Raw genomic sequence first — 19269 nt, forward strand, 5'->3', positions numbered from 1 at the left:
TAAAAAAAAAATATAATAAAAAATGAATTTCCTTTTCATTTTTCTTCCTTAATCCAAACAAATCATTAGAGAATAAAGATACTGAGATATTATTGATTTATTTTTCAAAAGTTTGAATTTTTTTTTATTATTTTGATTTGAATTAAATGTTTGAACATGATAAAGGGTTCGAACAAATAGTTTTATTTAAAAATCAAATTTGATCATTCCTTAAACAAAGGAATATCTAACTTTATATCTATGTTGATTTGTTTTGTTAATAATGCAACCTGAATTAGTATAGATAAATGAAAAATGTATTAAAATTTATTAAAATGATGTATTAAAAGGTTTCTACAATTTTTGGCTAGTAAAATAGCAGTAAAATTACTTGAGCAATCGAAAGATAAATAAATTCGCAGTTCGCCTTTATTCGCAGGTGGCGGCGGAGATGGCAGTGGCGAGGGAGATGGGCATGAGGCAGAGGCCTTTCCCCTGCAAATACAGAAATACTGCATGGCGGAACCCATGTCCTCCTCCATCAGCTTGGCCACCTGGTGCTCCGTCACGGCCAGGGTGTCGCTGGACGACGTCGTTTGCGTTGCTCCGCTGTTGCTGCGGCCCATTCCTCCTCCTACTTCTCCTCCGCCGCTGCCGTTGGCCTGAATGCAGTCGCCGCCGCCCTGCAAGACAAAAGTATGTTGATGATGACTATGAGAGAGAGAGTAGCACGCGTGCTGGTGTGTGTTTTGTCGTGTTCAGGTGCGATGGAAGCATTTGAAGATTTTGACTCTCTCTCTCTCTCTGGAACAATTCCTCATCCTCCTCCTCCTTGCAGGACATGGGATGTTCACGGCGAAGATGGCGCGCCCGGGTATTCCTGATTTTCTTCTTCCTAAATCTGCCTGTAATTGGGGATTTTTTCAAAATACAAATAATGGTCTCTTTTTCCCCCTTCGTGAAAAATTTCTAAAAATTTAATTGTTGGCAGATTTGGGTTCAGCAGGGTAGATTTGTACAAAAAGAGTATACATTTTGAAACGGGTTAGGGTTCATGCTGTTAATATGGGAAGATATGAATGTTTCCTTTTCTGGGTGGATACTCCCAATATTATTGCCATGAAGCAAATTTCTGCAAAGGATGTTTCCTTTATACAGGTTAGGGTTATTTGAATTTGAATACTATTGTAGATTTATTTATTTATTTATTACCTCTATTAGGAGTTCAATTCTTTCTTCCTCTTTCCTAGTGTGGCCCTTATATTTACTTGTTATCGGGTTGTTTCTGCCTCCACAGCAGTTCTTGCTTCGTATTGGGGGGCAGACGCAGTACAAAGGTGTTGGCAAAAGCTTAATAACCCAGGTGATTAAGCTTAGTTTAATTCCCTTTTAATTATAATGTTGTTTGATTACTTATTTATATCTTCTTTCTTCTTTCAAGCTATTTGATTATTCATTTTTTACACTAAAAAAATTATCTTCTTTTTATTTCTGAAAACACAAAAAAAATTTGGATTACACCATTCTCGGGTCTGCTTCTGCAAGGTATCTTTAGGTGTTTGTTGTTGCTGTGGTGTTGTGGTTGTTAGCTATTATTACTTATGTAAACTTATTTTTCCTGTTTGTTCTATTTTATTTTATTGTGGAAGGGGCTTGCTTTGGTCTGGGTGATATAAAATTACAGAAATCATTCACTATTTCGTTGAACTTGCCATTGGTTCAATAAATGTTAAGGAAAGAGATGCAAGCCTTTAATGCATGTTAAGATTATTTATGATATGTACTTTTTGGATCAATCCTTGTACTTGCCGTTTAAATCTGCACATATAACAAGTATGCAGTTCAATCTCAACTATGGTTTGTTATCCAAAAATAGAGGTTAAAGATTATTAATATCTTTTTGATGGCATAAGTCTCTTCTTTTGAGAACTCATTGGAGTGCTTTGAGCTGCCATCAGTGTACTGTTCCATTCTCAATTCTCATGAAAAGATTTTGGTCTTTTCTTTTGGGTCAACTGCAAAATGAATGATAGCCAATTGTAATTAGTGACTGTTGTCCCATGCAGCCTCAAAATTCTGGCTAAGCTAGTTTATTACATCATATAAAGGTGGCAGCACATCATTGCATCATAAAAAAAGTGATGATAAGCATTGAATTTATGTACTTTATGATGTGAAATTAGTGACAATGTAGAAAGTTTGCCACTATATCATAGTTCTTTAAGCAGCACAAATTAAGTTGCATTAATTGGTACAGAAGATTATCGTTATTTGTAGTCAGGATTGAAGATTATATATTTATGTGCCGGGGAAGGAAAACAATGGAGGACCACCTAACAACACTTAATAGTTCTTTAGGATACAACATTAAATAATATCCTTGAAATTCATATTCTAATTGGTATTTACGAGGTGATGCAGTAGTTTGGTGCTGTAAAATTTTTTATTTATTTAAAATATTAATTAGTTCAGGATAAGGGAAAGGAATAAATGGCAACATCCTCTTTTACATTGTTACAAATTCAAAAGTTCAGGAAAAATTGCGTTAAATCCATTAGCCCCACCCTCCCAACCTGCAAAATGACACTACACCCTCTATGTTTTCAAAAATACAAAGAGACCCCAAATTTCTAAAGTTAATAAGGCCCCATTAGTTAGCTCATAAGTTCAACTATTGGCTGTACTTAAAATGTCTATTTTGACCCCTCCCCCCTTTCTTTTTTTTTTTTTCATATTTGATAACAATTTTATAGTTATTCACTTAAAATTTTATATTTTATATTTATTTTGTATATGAACACATGAATTATGAGTAGGCATATGTATATATACACATTTTTGCATTGTACCTAAGTAATAGGAGGGTTGAGTTGGGATTGCACATTGTTCAACTTGAGTATTGGGCAAGGGAGTCAGACTAGCTAGAATTTAGCAATATTTGAGTCATGTCAAAATATGCTCTACCAAAACACTCATTTATATATAAGAAATATATAAAATATTATAGTTTGCACTTGTATATATGCAGGAGGTACACATATATGTAGTGCATATAGACTAGATTTGAGCATTGAACTTGAGAATGCTTTGGTCATGGTACAAGCAGGAACTACTATGTATATTTAACATATTTTTACATTTAATAGCTTGTGGGTTAAATATTTTTGAATAATTTTAAAATCAGTTTGATCATATTGGTTGATGCGAATATAATCTCTAGTTGAATTACCTCATAGTCAAGCCTAAAATAGAGATATATACGAATACTTCTGTTCATGCATGCACAAGCCTACACACAAGTTACCTATTCATGCATAAAATGAATTATACAATATAATATTTTAAGTGAAATTTTTTTTTTTGAGTTATTGTCAAATGTGAATAAAAGAGAAAAAAAATACATTTTAATTGAGAATAAGCCAGTACATTTAATGATTAACTAATGACTTTACCATTAGGGGGTATCTAGATATTTTTAAAAAACATAGGGGCACAACGTCATTTTTAAAAACTTGAGGGGGTGTGGGCAGATTTTTCCCAAAAAATTTCATTGTACAAGTAAGATGAACCACCTGGATAATCTTTTTTGTGCTCAGTTGTTAAGTTACTACTTTTAAGTTTACATTTTGATTGAATGAAGCCGTGACTTCTCTAAGAAAAATAACATGATATTTTTGAAATACAAAATCATATATATTAAGGTGGTGTTTGATGGAACTAGGATTCTCTTTGTCATTACCTTGACAAAATCATATAAAAAACACCCCACATAGAGGCACTTTCATGACTAGTTTTTATCTTTTTATTGGAAAGTCTAGTTAAAAATGTTGGCGTAGAAGACACTGAATTTTATGTATTGAACCTTTTATACATGGCTTCTAATGGTAATTTGATGTGCCATAAAAGATTGGCAGAGTATATCCTTCTGTTGATTAATTTATCTATGTTGCCTTCTTTTTTTTTTTTTTAAGGAGAAAATTGACAGACTTGTTATTGATCCTCTCGAACCTGAAGATCTAGAGTTTGAATCTTGAACATCCTATTCTTATATTAAACTTCACACATGGGAGATGACTTGCTTGTGTGTTGTCCACACTTTGATACCACGGTTTGCGTGCAAGGGGACACATAGATAGTCAGACCTACTCCTCATCACTGACAAAGTTCAAGTATTAAGGGTAGTTTTTTAGTAGTGTTTTATTTCACCTACCTACTTGATTTAAGTCCATTTTGTTCTGAATTTCACTTTCCTTTTTAAATTGAAAATTTAAGATTCAATCAAAATCAGTTTTGAATTTGACATAAAGTAAACACTTTTCCTAATGGATTCAATTATTTACATCACAATATGTGTCTTCTATATTTTATTAATTACTTTTTGAGCCAGACTCCATGTAGTTCAGGGACGGTTTTATGTCAGTTTTTTAAGTCTATCAAAATGCAAATTTTGTTTTTTTTGTTTTTTTAAAATAAATAAACTCAATTCTTTATAAAAAATACAACTTACCTGTTAATCCAAAGTAGTCCATGATGAGGACCTAGGATAAGGATATCTAGCAGCAGTGGTGATGTAGAATGAAGAAGAGGGACAGGCAAGGAAGAAAAAAAAAATGAAGAAATGAAGCTGAAGATAGGAGAGAGGGACTTATTTTAGTTTATTATTTTTATTTTCTTTTTTTTTTGGGTTGGGGGGGGGGGGGGGTTGGCGCTGCTAGTGACTCCATTAATTTAAAATAACTGACCTAGTTAATAGTCACACAACATGCTAATATGTAGAATAACTAAAATTGAGGAAAACATTAAACAGACCCATTTACAAATATATCCCACCCAATACAACTATTAACTTAACAACTAATTCTAGCACATTTGAGCTTGACACTCGAGATAGCATTGCCCGTATTCTTTGGAATTGTCCTTAAAAGAGAGATACCAAATGGCCAGCTTGCCTCCATCAATTCCTTCGTGCTAAGTTGGGGAAACCATCAAGGTGACCATCATCAAAGAGTCATCTCCTTTCGTAAGAAAGGAGCCATCATTGTGCTTTATCTTTGTGATTGAAGGAGGATCTTGGGGTGGCATAGACTTGTATTTCTTTTTATTGATAGAGGAGGTGTGGAAATTTTCCTAGGCATGCTTAACCTTTCTGTCATGCAATCATGGATGTTAAAATGTGATAGATCTTGAGAGGAAAAATGTCTCACTGCATCATCTCCATAATATAATTATAGAGACAATCTTGAAGGTAAAAAGGCAAAAATGTACCTTGAACCTTCCAATTGCTATTGTGACCCATCTTTGTATGAATTCAATCTTCAACTCCAACTTTTTAATAGCTTCTCAATTTTGTATAGCTATTGGGACCAATAAACTAATTATCATGGACTCTAGAACTTATTGGTTCCTTTAATCTTCATTTCCTTTGAAGACTGGACAATTTTTTCCTCGCACATTGCCATTTTCATCTAAGTTGCTTTGAGTTTTGTCTTAGCTTCTATTACTCATGTTTCCTGATCTTGTTTTTTTTTTGAAGTTGCCATTTCTTTATTTAAGATATTGTGTAGTTTGATTTGGAAAACCTTGGCAATTGAAACACTTGCTTGACTTCAAAAGTTGACTTGGAATGTCCTCAAGTCTTCCATGGGATAGTAGCCTGGATGCCTTTACCCACAATTGCGTAACTGTATTTTCTTGCACAACTTCACATCTTTTTTTAAACTGCATGACCAAGTTTAATGAGATGGTGTAGGAGAAGTTTGGATTCAATGGAAAGGTGCTATTTTTCCTCTAATGCATTGTGTTTTTTGGAAGACAACTCTAGAATCTTCAGCGGAAGGGTGATGTCTTGTGCTATGTCCTAGCTTAAGGTTCCTTTTTTTTTTTCTGGTTTGGAGGGGGGGGGGGGGGGGGGGTGCTTTGTTTTGTTGCTTTGCAGTTTGGTGCATTTAGAGGGGTGATTGAATAGCTTTGTTACTTCAGTAGTTTTTTCCAAAAGTTTTAAGACTTCTTGTCCTCCTATATGGATCCAAATGTTAAGTAACTAAGAAACAACATGTCCAAAAAGTAAAAGTTTTATAGCATTAAAAGATAAACTAAGGAATAAACATATTTGTAGTAAGTTACGTGTAGCTCTTGTAGAAGATAAAGGAAGGATGACTCAGATGGTTTTGGAAATTTCAGCGTAAGCCAAATAATGCGCCAGTGAAGAGGAGTGAGCAAGTTAATGTCACATGCAGTACATGGGGTGGGGGTAGACTTAAAATGACTTGGAATGGGATAGTAAGGATTTAATAGCCCCGAATTTGTGAGAGGAAATTGCCCATAATCGTGTAAATTGGCGAAAAAGGTTCATGTAGCTTATCTCATCTAGTAGGACTTAAGGCTTAGGTTGTTGTTGTTGTCCTCCTCCTAGTCTTGTACTTCTCTCTAAATCATGATAATATTTCTTCCCTTTAAATAACATCCCCTTTCCTTCCATATCTACATCAATAGTAGGGGTGTACGACTCAATTAGAAAGGACGGGAATGAGAGAGGAGTGGCAAATGGAAGATCACTTTTGTGTTGGGAACATTTGCCCCACATCACCAGGAGGAAGAATGGCAAGTTCCTACCCATCCTATAAAAGTCCATCAAGACTTTCCTTCCAAGTGCATCAATTGGCCCCTTAAGCCTAATTGTGATAGTGGGCCTAGTTTATTTTCTTTGCAAATGGGTTTCACTGTCTTCCCCAATTTCATTTTGGATCTATCTGACCCCAATATGAGAACTGCTCTTAAAGTCCAGATCCAGATTGTTGGAGCACCCTAGATCTCTAATTCCATAGTAGCAATCCTCCACCATTAAATGGTTTATAGTCTTTAGAATTGTTTTGGGCTTGAGAGCCCCTTTGCATTCATCCACTACTTTGACCTCTTGATCATGGGCCTATTTAATCAATTTTTAAAAAATACAAATTTTACATTAAAAACCTAATTAAACTTAATCGAATTGGAAAAATTCGGTCTATGATTAAATGAAACCATTGGTGTACGGTTCCTTTTCAGTATGAGTTTTTTCAAAAACCAATTAATTCATTTCGGTTATTGATTTTGGTCAAAACTGAACCAAAATGTGTTTCGGTTCGGTTTCGGTTTGGTTTTCGGTAATTTTTGTACACCCCTAGTTGGAACCCTTGATGCCTTTTGGTATTATGGTCTATATAGTCTAATTTACTTCTATAACGCATACAAATTTTTTTTTATGACCACAGTACTCCTACCTAAGCACGCCCTTCGGACCCACCAGGGGCCACCAAGCTGGCGGGGGGGGGGGGGGGGGGAATTGACAATATTACTGCCTGCCCCTTGACTCTCTGGTAATTCACTAGGCAAACTACAAGTGGGGAACCAAATTTGGATGAAAACACTTCTGTAGTGCATAATTAATGTTGCTCAATTAAAAAGAAAGAAAAGAGTTGTTGGACACTTGAGATCAACTTGGATTTTCTGGAGTGTGCATTGGCTCACAATTTACAAATGGACGCTTGCTTGAGGCAAGTAAGCCAGCACGAAGATCGTGCAAGTAACCCCAAGGAATGTCAAAATGTAATGTTGACTAGCTTATAAATAAGGCCTGACATCTGACATTTTAAAAGTTTGGCAGTGGAAGGCTGGTTTTCTGATTTTAGGATGAAGGAATAAAATCATTAGGCATCAAATATCGGCCAAGGAAACTATTAAAAAAAATCGAATGCTAGGATTCGATTATTACTGATTTGATGATGAACTGATGATTTTAATGTGGTCGGCAGTCAGCAGCAGATAATGCCCCAGTTTCGCTTTGGATGGTAACCGTGGTTAAAGTGTGGAAGATTGGCTATTGTGATACATGGGGTATGGCCTAGTGGTGACGGGTTCATCATGTGCTGCATTTGGGTGGGGTTTGAACCTGAACATCTAGTTGAAATTTTTTTAATTTAATGTTTTTTGTTTGATTAAATTAATAAATTAGATAAAGATAATGCCAAAATACCAATTAATCTTGTGAACTTGGTCAAAATCTCTCAAATCTATGGATAACATAATGCATAGGGAGGAAGGGAGGGAGGTGGCATTTGTTTTGCAAATGCCTACTTTACCTGGGGGATATCATTGCCTTGCAACATTTATGCATCTTCTCTAGTGACCAAAAAGAGCTTCTTCAACTTTGATCATTGCTATCATGCAGACAGATTAGGTGGTCTTTGAGGTTTTAATGTGGTCAGCATTGTTGGCAGTAATTGATGCAGCGGTTTTCCCTGGCCTCTTGTAATTGAAAACACAGATAAATGCGTGATTCAAATTTGAACATGATATCAAATTTTAATCAATTAAAAATTAATCTGTTAAAATTTTTAATTTTTGAACATAATCATGAATCTTTTTAAATGGACAGGAGTGGTCTAGTACAGTTTATGGGACTACATTCTAGCTTATTATCAATAAACACAACCTTTTGCCCCCAGGGCGTAGCTCAGTTGGCAGGGCGAACTTCGGTGGGTGCCTTTCACGAGGTCAAGGATTTCTCCCCCCCCCCCGGGTTCGATTCCTGCGGCAAGCTCCTAATTTACCTCTCTGTGGTGGGTGGGGCACTGCTACAGGGCGTGGGATTAGTCACGACCGGTGCGTGCGGACCGTAAAACGGACGTGCGTTGATGGTTGTGGATACCCGGCGATATTAAAAAAAAATAAAAAAAAATAAATACAACCTTTTATATTGTTTTGTTTTGTAGCTTGAAGGGATAGGTTTGTGTGCTAACTTTTTAATCATGACCCACGTAGGTGCAGTCTGTCCTTGTGCATAGGCATTAGGTCCCTCATGGATCCCACTTATATAAGATTCTGTGGCTGTCCATCATTGATGGCTTTCTGTCATGCAGCATATTTAAGAGGATGGAATTTTTTCCAGGGTGCTTTTGCTGATATTGAGAGATCATCTATTTCCCTCCTGACTATTTTATTCTCCACCTCTTGGTGTCTGACGTTTACAGCCGCAGTTGCTTCTCTCGTACCAGTGTTCTGGAGTTTGTTTTTAACATTACCATCTCTACTCAAAATAAAGAAATTTGGAAAAAAAAATAAAATGAAAAGGACAAATAAATATCAACACAACAATGCGGATGTAGTATGCTAAGTAACCTTGATTTTTATAACAAATATCTTTTGCTGCCTCCCTTCCCCTCTATTTACAGGGACTCGCCTTTTGTTTCATGGTGATTGCTTTCCCATGTGCTCTCATGTTAATGGTGCACTCATATAAATGCATAGGGATGTTGATGCTATTGTTGATGAATTCCTAATTGTGTGACAGACTCACAATACATAATACCCAATAATGGCTAAATTGATGAAAATTTTAAGGTTTTGGTCATGAGCCTTATGCATATGCTTAGGTGGCCCTCGAAAAAGTCTTATCATCCCTAATATTGTTATGGGGGTTTTAGATTTGTGCTTTGGATTGTTCAGAGGGTTTTTTTCCAATCCTATTCAGAAAGCTAAGTTTCCCTCTGGGGTTAAAAATTAACATGGTTGGCCATCCTTAATAGTGTGCATTCTAACAATCTACTGTAGGTTGGGTTAACTTATCTCCTGATGCATGCCATGCACTATGGTAGTCATGAGTCAATTTTCTCATATTGTTTGCATCATTTAGCGGCTTGGGAGCCTATCTAATCACAAATATTTTATTTGGTTCTTCAGCGTTTGGGTGTGCATGAGCTTTCTGGAGACTTTTTTTGTTTTCTTCTGGAGGCTTTGAGAGGTGTAAGGATGCTAGTAAGTTGTGGTTGTGTATTGGAGGAATACTCTTTCCTGCTGCTCCTTTTTTTTGTTTTAAATGTTGCTGTTTGCCTTCGCATTTGCTTTGGACAAAATTGTTATTGTTGCTTCACTATGGGCTTATTCATTTGTTCGCTTTGTTGGAATTTGCTTCTTGGATTTTCAGCAATATTTGATGGCTTTTTTAGTATAGTTTTCTTTTGTTTCTTTTCCTTAGATGGATGTCATCTCGTCTTCTCCATATCTTCCTTTTTTCATAGTAAATTTTCTGTTTCTATTAAAAGATCATTTTATTAAAGTTCTGTTTCACCCCCCCCCTGCCCTCCCTATTTCTATTTGGAGTGCTATGTTTTACTTTTCAATTGTTTTGAACATCATCAATTTTGTTGTCCCCCCTTTTGAAACTGGTTTTAAGGGGGCCAACGGGGATATCATTAATTGCTCGACTGTTTTCAGTGGTTTGAACTCCAATTTCCACTGGTGGGTAGAGGAGAGATATTTGTTGGCTATAAGCATCTTTTGCATGGATGGGCCCCTATCTTGCATGTCAATGAATAAACCATATATTCAATCTTGTTTTTGGTAGTATGTTAAGGGCATAATCCGTCATCTCTTTTCCATTTGTAGTGTCTTACAATTGTTTGTTTTTTTACTTGTTATAGTAGTACTATAGCATACTAAAAATGGAGAAAGTTCTTAAAGTTGTCTAGTTGGAAAGGAATAATATGGTACTTGCAAATAGATGGGATATCCAATGAGGGGCATTAACATGTCTTATTTACATTAAATTCTCCCAAATTTCCCCTTTGAAGGAGAAAGCACAATACTTCGCATGCCATGCAAGTCAAATATCCAGTGGTCATAGTTGAAAGCATTGATTGTGTTTTGGGGTGCTAATTTTTCCCATTGTCTCTTATTCACATGCATGCTTGTAACTAAGTATAGCACCTATTAGTTTTCTTTATCAGGTCAAACTTTCATCTTTTATTTATTCTTCAGGGTTGCTATGGAAGAGGAGATGTTGAGCCTAATTTCAAATGGCGGGACTAATGCAAGTCATGTGAATGCTGAAGCTTCAGATTCAAACAGCAGCAGTTGCCAGTGTCATGCAACCAAGCGTCATAGGCAGGGTAATAATGATGCTTCTCCGAGATTCAAAGGGGTTGTGGCACAGCACAATGGACATTGGGGTGCACAAATATACGCAAATCACCAGCGAGTTTGGCTTGGGACCTTTAAATCAGAAAAGGAGGCTGCCATGGCATATGATAGCGCAGCTATTAAGCTTCGAAGTGGAGATTCCCACAGGAACATTCCATGGGCCAACCCCAACCTTGCTCTTCATGAGCCAATGTTCCAAAATCAATACAGTACAGAAGCAGTGCTAAACATGATTAAGGATGGTTCCTATCTGTCCAAGTTCACAGACTTTCTTAAGACTTCATCCCTAGGGCAAACAGAAGTGGGCTTGAACAGTCTGAGAGCACATCACAGCGATGGGCGTTTGCGTAGACAACTGTTTCAGAAGGAGCTTACACCCAGCGACGTGGGTAAGCTAAACAGACTTGTCATTCCAAAGAAATATGCTGTTAAACACTTCCCACCTATTTCCGAAACCGCAGATGAAAATGCAGAAGGCAGCGGTGCGGATGACATACAGCTCATTTTCTTCGACAGGTTCATGAGGTCGTGGATATTCCGCTACTGCTATTGGAGGAGCAGCCAGAGTTTTGTCTTTACCAGGGGTTGGAATCGGTTTGTGAAGGAAATGGGTTTGAAGGCGAAGGACATCATCACTTTCTACCTATGTCAGCATCCTGAAGGCCCAAAAGAGGGGCAGACATTTTGCATGATTGACGTGGGTTATAACGGTGGCCAAAACAATGTTGGCGTGGTGGACCAGTATGCTGGCATGCTGGTGGATTCTCCAAGTCATTTAGAACAAAGAATTGGCCATGTAAATGATGAGCCCAATTTAGAGGAAGGGATGGAATCCGCAGGATTGAAACTTGCCGACAATGCATCCAGAAGAGGTTTCAAGCTTTTTGGTGTTCATATATAATTTGAACATATTGGGCTCTTCTTTCTCAAGGTTCAGATTTCTCATTACGCTGGTATGTCACCGTATCGTATCGTGCAGCATTAGGATTTTTATTTAAGCTTTGTTTTATAGGTATCTTATGCATTGTGGAACTTTGAGCAAGGATGATAGTGCCCCATCCCATTTTGAGTCCATTGGATCAAAGTTTTCGTAGGATATACTAGTTTTTCACTATGAGGATAATTATCCGGTAAAGTCACTTGTTGCATTTTTGGTACATAGGAATGGAATAGAATTGAATTAACTTCATCATTCTCTTAGTACAAATGGTACAATGGAATAGAATTAAATTCAGCACTTTACGTTTTTCATTTTCTCTATTCAAATTTCATTCTATTCCATTCCTATCATTTCATTTCATCGGTTGAGGGGATCAACCATGAACCCATTTTGCTGCACTAAGCAGGTCACTCAGTCAAGCAAGGAATCGCAGTAATTTTTTTTGCCCATCTTTTGCTGATTTAAATTCAGATCTTTGAGATCAATTGATAAAGAGAGAGGGAGGTTATAAAATACAAACACATTTACCTAACAGCATGCTTATAAAATGTAAACATACATTATTGTATAATATAGTAAAAAATTTAAATAGGGAACTCATATTATTATGCATAGGGCCCAAATCTTAAATGGGAAATTATTAGGACTTACTTTAAATTTTAAATAAAAAATTTATTAAAAATTATTTATTTACTCATGATTTGTAAATACTATAATGTTGCATTTGAGTTCGTGAATTGTAGGCTTCGGATTTAAATTTGGTAAATTTCATCGCATTAAAATATAATACAATCCTAAACCTAAAATCTATCCAAACATAAGAAGGTAACTACAACATATTTTGTAAATTAAGGACATTTTTTAGAAAGATTATTGAATGAAAAACAATTGAGAACGTTTCTTAAATTAATAATTGAGATTATAAAATTTTACTACGTCTTATTTTGATTGAATCTCTACATAAATACCCATTAGATAAAGTAATAGATTAAACATATAATTGGATGAGGAATTCACAATTATTATAAATGATTGATTAATGTTGGTTTAGATAAAATAAAATTTATAGAGGATGATGAATAATTGTAATGTTTATTCTAAAAATTTTAGAATCTCTTGGCACACATTTTCCTCCTAATGTTTTTCGTCTATATATATATATGTTCGTCTTTGATGCACTTAATATCCTAATTTTGTCACCCACATCCGGTTCCAAGTTTGGGTAAAGGAGTAGGGTTACGTTTGGTAACTCATAACCAACGTAAAATTTGTCAGATAACTATGATATGATATGATAACAGCCCAAGGTGTACGGGCCATACTGAGATGTAGAACAAAATCTTTTTGGAGGAATGATATCACAACAATAATTTCATTTTTTTTTTGTTTTTTGTTTTTTTTAATAAAAGAGGGCGGCACCTCCATTTATTTATTACTATAACTTTTGGCGGAGGAATATCATGGTTACAAGTTAAAACAAACCAACCAAACTATAACAACCAAACTATGATAACCAAACCTAAACATAACTAATAAAGGAGATAAAAACATAAAAACAACCAAACATCAAAAACAAAAATACAACAATAATTTCATTTGATTTGGAAATTGTCACTCTTGCATCAAGGTAGGTTTCAAAAAGAGAGTTCTGAATATACAAGATCCTAATTTTGAAGACTTATAAGAATCTATCGATAGTGCTATGCTTAAATCTAAATTAGATGGTTATGATGTTTTAAAAATATACGTATTCATGATTAGATAGATAATGTTAATTTCATAAACGTTTAAAAGATCTCTCTCTCTCTCTCTCTCTCTCTCTCTCTCTTTGCGTGCGTGTGTGTGTGTATATATATATGGCGTCCAAATGTTTTTTAGCACTCTCAATTAATCTATCGAGATAACAAGGTACCCCTCTATTCTTCTCCCTTTGAACACTAAGGTCTTATAGAATTTATTTTTTAAATCATTGAGATTATTTTATTAAAAAAATTAACTATATTTAGGAATATAAGTCCCAAATATTTAACATGAGCATAAAAGTGAATATTTTAAATAGAATTTCAATGCATGTGAATGACTAGTTGCCTCAAAAGTAAGAATTTTATTTTTGTAGGTTTCTAGCGAGATAATTAATTACCTTTCTATCTTTCTTTCCTTAAATACTAAATCTTATTGAATTTATTTTTTAAATTAATGAGATTATTTCAACATTCGATGCACATATAAAAGTAAGTATTTTAAATAGTATTTCAATGCAGGGCAATACTAACTAGTTGTCTCAAAAGTAAGAATGTTTCTTTTAATTTTGTGATTAATTATTAACATCGTCTATTGTATAAAAGTTTTCGGCTTTCAAGATGATGATGTCTTCGACTTAAAAAGAAAAACTATGAAACAAAAGATTTTGAGAGTTGAGAAGGAGTATTCAACGAATGGTCATAATCTAAATTTTTGCATAAATATATACTTACCAATCACCTTGACATTCTTTTTAATTTTCAAAACTTATGTCGCTCCATTCCCACTAGGGGTGTACAAAAATTACTAAAAAATCGAGAACCAAGTCGAAATTGGACCGAAATCACAAGTGGTTCAGTTTTTCGATTTTCGATTTCTGTTTCAGTTTCAAAATATAATCAAACCGAAAAAATCAAAAACTAATTTAAATAAAAAATATATAAATTAATATAATTATTATATATAAATTTGGGCTGAAACGGGGACTAGGGTTTCAATGTTTCATACTTTCATTTTAGTCTTCAGATTTCACTATTGTATATTTAGTGCTCTTTGCGACTCGTCGACGCCGATTTTCCTCTCTCTCAAACACTCAGTCTCTCTCCATCTCTGGACTCTCACTCTCTCAGAGTCTCAGTGAGTCGCGTTCTCTCCCTCCATCTCCCATACTTTCAGTCTCTCTCAGTCTCTTAGACTCTTAGTCTCTCTGCGACACCTATCCGCCTCTCTCTTAGACACTTTTAGTCTTCCCGCCTTGCCTCTGCCCTCTGCGCAGGTAGTGCATGCAGTTGTGCTGCACCACTACTTTCGAAAAATAATTGTTAAATATTTTAAAAATCAGTTAAAAACTGAAAAAATCGAAATTGAACGGCTGAATGTTCAATTCTCCTTGGGATAACACATTCGGCTTGATTTTGATTTCGGTTTGGAAAGTTCAAAAATCGAAATTTTCGATTTGGTTTTTGGTTTGACCCATAATTGAACCGAATCGAACTGATTACACCCCTAATCCCTATAGGGATAAAGCTGGTCTCGGTGGTGCTACCAGAGACTCTAGGAAAATTGCAATAGGAAAACACTTATCTTAAGGAGGGCTTACTACTTAGATGCTTTCAATAATTATCCGCTCAGCCCTTGGCTACCCACCATTTAGTTTAGGCATTTTTTTTTACTAAAAGAGGGCGGCACCTTCATTTATTTATTAATATATCCTCACTTTTGGTGGAGGAATACCATGGTTACAAGATAAAACAAAAGGGAGAGTATAGAAAAACCCTCCCAAAAACCAACACCAGCAACCAATCAAATTAGGACAACAAAACTAAACATAACTAACAAAGAACCTAAAAACATAAACACAACCAAAAACAAATCCAAATTCACCAACCGAAACTCTAGAGTTGAACTAACGACGAACGGAAACGAGACCCCACCTATCCATCTAAAGAATACCTTTCAGATAACGTGGTAGAAGTTGTTGTTCTTCGTAGATTACATTATTTCTCATTTCTCATTCTTTAGCAAGAAAATCAGCCACACTATTGTCTTCCCTATATTGATACATCACCATGACGTTCACTCCTTCTAACTCCACCACGAACTCCTCCCGAAATTCTCAAAGATACCACAAAGTACATCTACCTTTTTGAAACCAATCAACTACAATTTGCGAGTCAATCACATTAAAATAATACAAACGTTTGTACAAACGAATTCCTTCCTTGATTGCTTTTAATTCTGCACTATTATTCATACAATTGCCAAAATAACTTGAAAAAACCACTTTTACCATGCCATGGCAATCCCGAATAATTCCTCCACCTCTTGAAGTACCTAGATTGCCCCTACAACTCCCATCACAATTAAGTTTTATCCACCCTACTGAAGGTTTAAGCCATGAAATAATTTTTCCAGGCCTGTTGCAATGTAACACCCCGACCCCAAGGGGCCTAAGATATTAACTTTTTACTATTGATTTACAGCGGAAGCAAATAAACTCAATTTTTATTAAATCAGAGCGCTAATTATCCATATTACAATCACTTATTTCGAAAGAAGAAAATTACACAAACATAAATATCTGAAATCATACTAATATTTCTAATCAATCTTTATTTTTCTAATCCCCACCCGCATGCTTGTTAAGCCTGATTTCCAACATGCTCTTCAGAGTTATCTGAAATAAAAATATGATTGGAGTGAGACGACGCTCAGTAAGTAAATAAGATTATTATTAGTGTGTGGCCAAAATGAGTTTTTTAAAAATTTTGTAAAACAATATTTAATACTATAACTTCAAAATTTCTTTTAGAATAAATATAAATTTAAAAATTTCTGCACAAAACTTTTGTCATCAATTACAACAGTAAAATTTTATAATTATATACTATAACTGTTAAATTAAACTTTTAACTTTAAAACTGTATAAACATTCAATGATAAACATACATATACTTTTCCTTATATGTTTTCCTTAGATCGTCATTTAAGCACCAAAATGATCTTTTTCACGTAAACTTACATTTTTCCTTCAAATCATCAGTAACTTTGTACATGTAATTAAATATGTATAAACATATATTATAAAAATCACCCTTAAGCCTGTTTGCCGTAAGTCATGTTTACCCCCATGACTAAGTTGTGCGGTCCGAAGACTGGACTTAGCTGGCTGGTTGACCAAACTAAATCAACGTAAGCAAACTTTAAGTGAGATTTTCCTTATTAAGTCCTGGTCCGGAACCAGGTGTGCACTCAGGAGAAATCCACTAATATAAATAACCACTCTGTAAACAGTGTGGGTGCACTCTGATCCGTATAAACTTTAAGCTGCGGTACCGAGCATCTGTAACTTTGAACTTTCGTTGCCATAAGGGATTTTAAAAATCATTTTATTATAATTTATGCAATTTAAAATAATATCATGAAAATCTCATCTTTACTCATATTTTCATAAAAAAAATGTAACGTAAAAATAAACTCATGCCACACAATTTGTGTTAAAAATATATATAATTTTATTTTTGAATAGAAAGAAATGCTGAAAATTTACCCGAGGGGATTAGAACATTTCTTAACCCAAAAATAAATGCAAGTATATTAAAGATATAACTGGTATAATTAAATACGCGTAAAAATAAACTCATGAAAATTTTGTGGAACTAATTAACATAATTGAAATTTACTTATAAAATAAACTCGAGTATGAATTTTAAATAAAATAAAAAAACTAACATAATCAAAATTTATTTACCTTCTTTTACCGCGTGTTACGAACACAATAACTATCTTTAAGAAATGAGATCGGAAAGAGTGGGTGAATGAGAACTTATTCAAAAATTCTTTCCACCACAAATTCTTTCACTCACTAATCCTTCTCTTCCTTGGAAAATTGTTGTGAAAAATGAAGGTTGAGAGCTCCCTATTTATAGGAAAATTTTGGGGAAGAAATGAAATTTATAAAAGTGTTAGGAGATGGGTGAAATTATAATTTTTTTAAAATTAAAAAATGGGCAAGGGATGGGTAAGGTATGGGTTGAGTATGGGATGGGGATGGAGGTCATGTGAAAGTACTTGCCACCATTCCCATTAAATAAAATTTTAATTAACTACTTACCTAATTAATTAATCAATTAGTTAATTAATTATTTTATTATTTTATTATTTTTCTTAATCATTATTATCATTATTATTATCATTGTTATTACTTTTAAACTATTTTTAGTATTTATTTATTTTATTATTTATTTTTGAATAAAAATTAAATTTAAAATTTGAAAACTCATGTGGGCCCCACATAACTTCAAGATCCGAATGGATCCTACGTAACTCGAATAACTCTTATACGATTTTATGCATCCTACATAATTTTGAGACTCGTGTAAACCTCCATACGGCTTCGGGACTCATGTGGGCCCCACACAGTCTTGTGGGCCCCGCATAGGATACCTATATTATTATTATTTTATCATATATTTCTAAAAATTATATCATTCAAAACATTATTTTATGTACTTATTTACGTATATAAATAGTGTCTTATGATTCCGAGACTCATGTGGACCCCACATAGTCTTGTGGGTCCCACATATGATACCTATATTATTATCATCTTATTATGTATTTTTACAAATTATGTCTGTCAAAATATTATTTTATGTATATATACTTATTTACGTGTACAAATAGTGTCTATCCTGTTTATTTTATGAAATTCCATTTTGACCAGGCCGACCACTAGGGAGAGACTGAGCCGCAATGATCTCTGAGCACTCGCTTAGATAAGGTCTTTCTTAGGCATCAAATATGGAATCAAGGATCCTACAGAAAAACACTTCTGTATTGATATTAACTCAATGATCATTTTTATTATTTTATTATTATTGTACTTTAATCATATATATATTTTTGGGTCATCACACGGAAACTCCCTAATTCTTAATTTGAAACTCATTCAAAATTTTAATGTCTGACTTCTTCAATTTTTGAAAAGAATTGGTGCTCTTAGCAATAAAATTAACCCAGAATTGAACATTTCTCCACATCTGATCTGCACTTTGATAAACTCATTCCATTCTTATTTTACATCTACGATTCCAGAGGCACCATGTAATCAAATAGGGAATCAGCCCGATTAAAATACCTTTAATAGATGATTTTTGAGCATAGTGGAACCAATTTGCCATTTTGTTTTTCTAGGGAAGGGATCATTGGAAAGGAATCCCCAATGCCACACTAGCCCGATGCCAAACCTCTGAAACCACATCACCTAAAGAAAGAATATGATCAATGTTTTCCTGACTTCTCTGAACGCAGCAATCACAAGCTGAAACCATCGATATTTTTTTGGCCTAAATTCTATCATTTACAACCAAGCATCTAAACCAGACTTTCCATAAACACATTGAGATTTTTCCATTCCACACAAAGTTATCACTTCTGCTCCTCACTGCCTCTGAAATCGTTTTTGTAGAAAAATTACCATTAAGGGGTAGGCTTCCAGACAAAAATATCCTGCCCACTTTTACTTGCTGACACCTGGTGCAAAATTTCCATTGTTTTATCGGCACCAACAAATTCCAGTACTAAATCAGAGTTCCAATTATTATTTAGCCAGCAATCCTTAATACACAGTTTCTTATTCAAAATATCTTCAG

The 19269-nt window shown here is 34.6% G+C and overlaps 1 protein-coding gene across 5 annotated transcripts; it reads left to right on the forward strand.

Moving 5' to 3' along the window:
* Window positions 1-380: 380 nt before the first annotated feature.
* On the forward strand, window positions 381-12124 carry LOC131157398 (AP2/ERF and B3 domain-containing transcription factor At1g50680-like). Of its 5 annotated transcripts, XM_058111529.1 has the most exons (5): window positions 382-741; window positions 818-853; window positions 971-1137; window positions 1277-1342; window positions 10774-12124. In XM_058111529.1, the coding sequence occupies exon 5, from the start codon at window positions 10781-10783 to the stop codon at window positions 11834-11836; it is 1056 nt and encodes a 351-aa protein (XP_057967512.1). In that variant the 5' UTR covers window positions 382-741; window positions 818-853; window positions 971-1137; window positions 1277-1342; window positions 10774-10780; the 3' UTR covers window positions 11837-12124. The 5 variants fall into 5 exon arrangements, with proteins under 5 accessions (XP_057967506.1, XP_057967508.1, XP_057967512.1 ...); XM_058111523.1 differs by having other exon boundaries at window positions 381-853; XM_058111524.1 differs by having other exon boundaries at window positions 403-853; window positions 1280-1342.
* The last annotated feature ends 7145 nt before the right edge of the window (window positions 12125-19269 follow it).

This window comes from Malania oleifera, chromosome 6 (assembly GCF_029873635.1).
Source record: "Malania oleifera isolate guangnan ecotype guangnan chromosome 6, ASM2987363v1, whole genome shotgun sequence".
In the NCBI taxonomy this organism is placed as follows: domain Eukaryota; kingdom Viridiplantae; phylum Streptophyta; class Magnoliopsida; order Santalales; family Ximeniaceae; genus Malania; species Malania oleifera.

What these genes read in the sequence shown, in the direction of transcription:
- LOC131157398 (XM_058111525.1), top strand. Translation starts at nt 10,781, where the DNA reads ATGGAAGAGGAGATGTTGAGCCTAATTTCAAATGGCGGGACTAATGCA.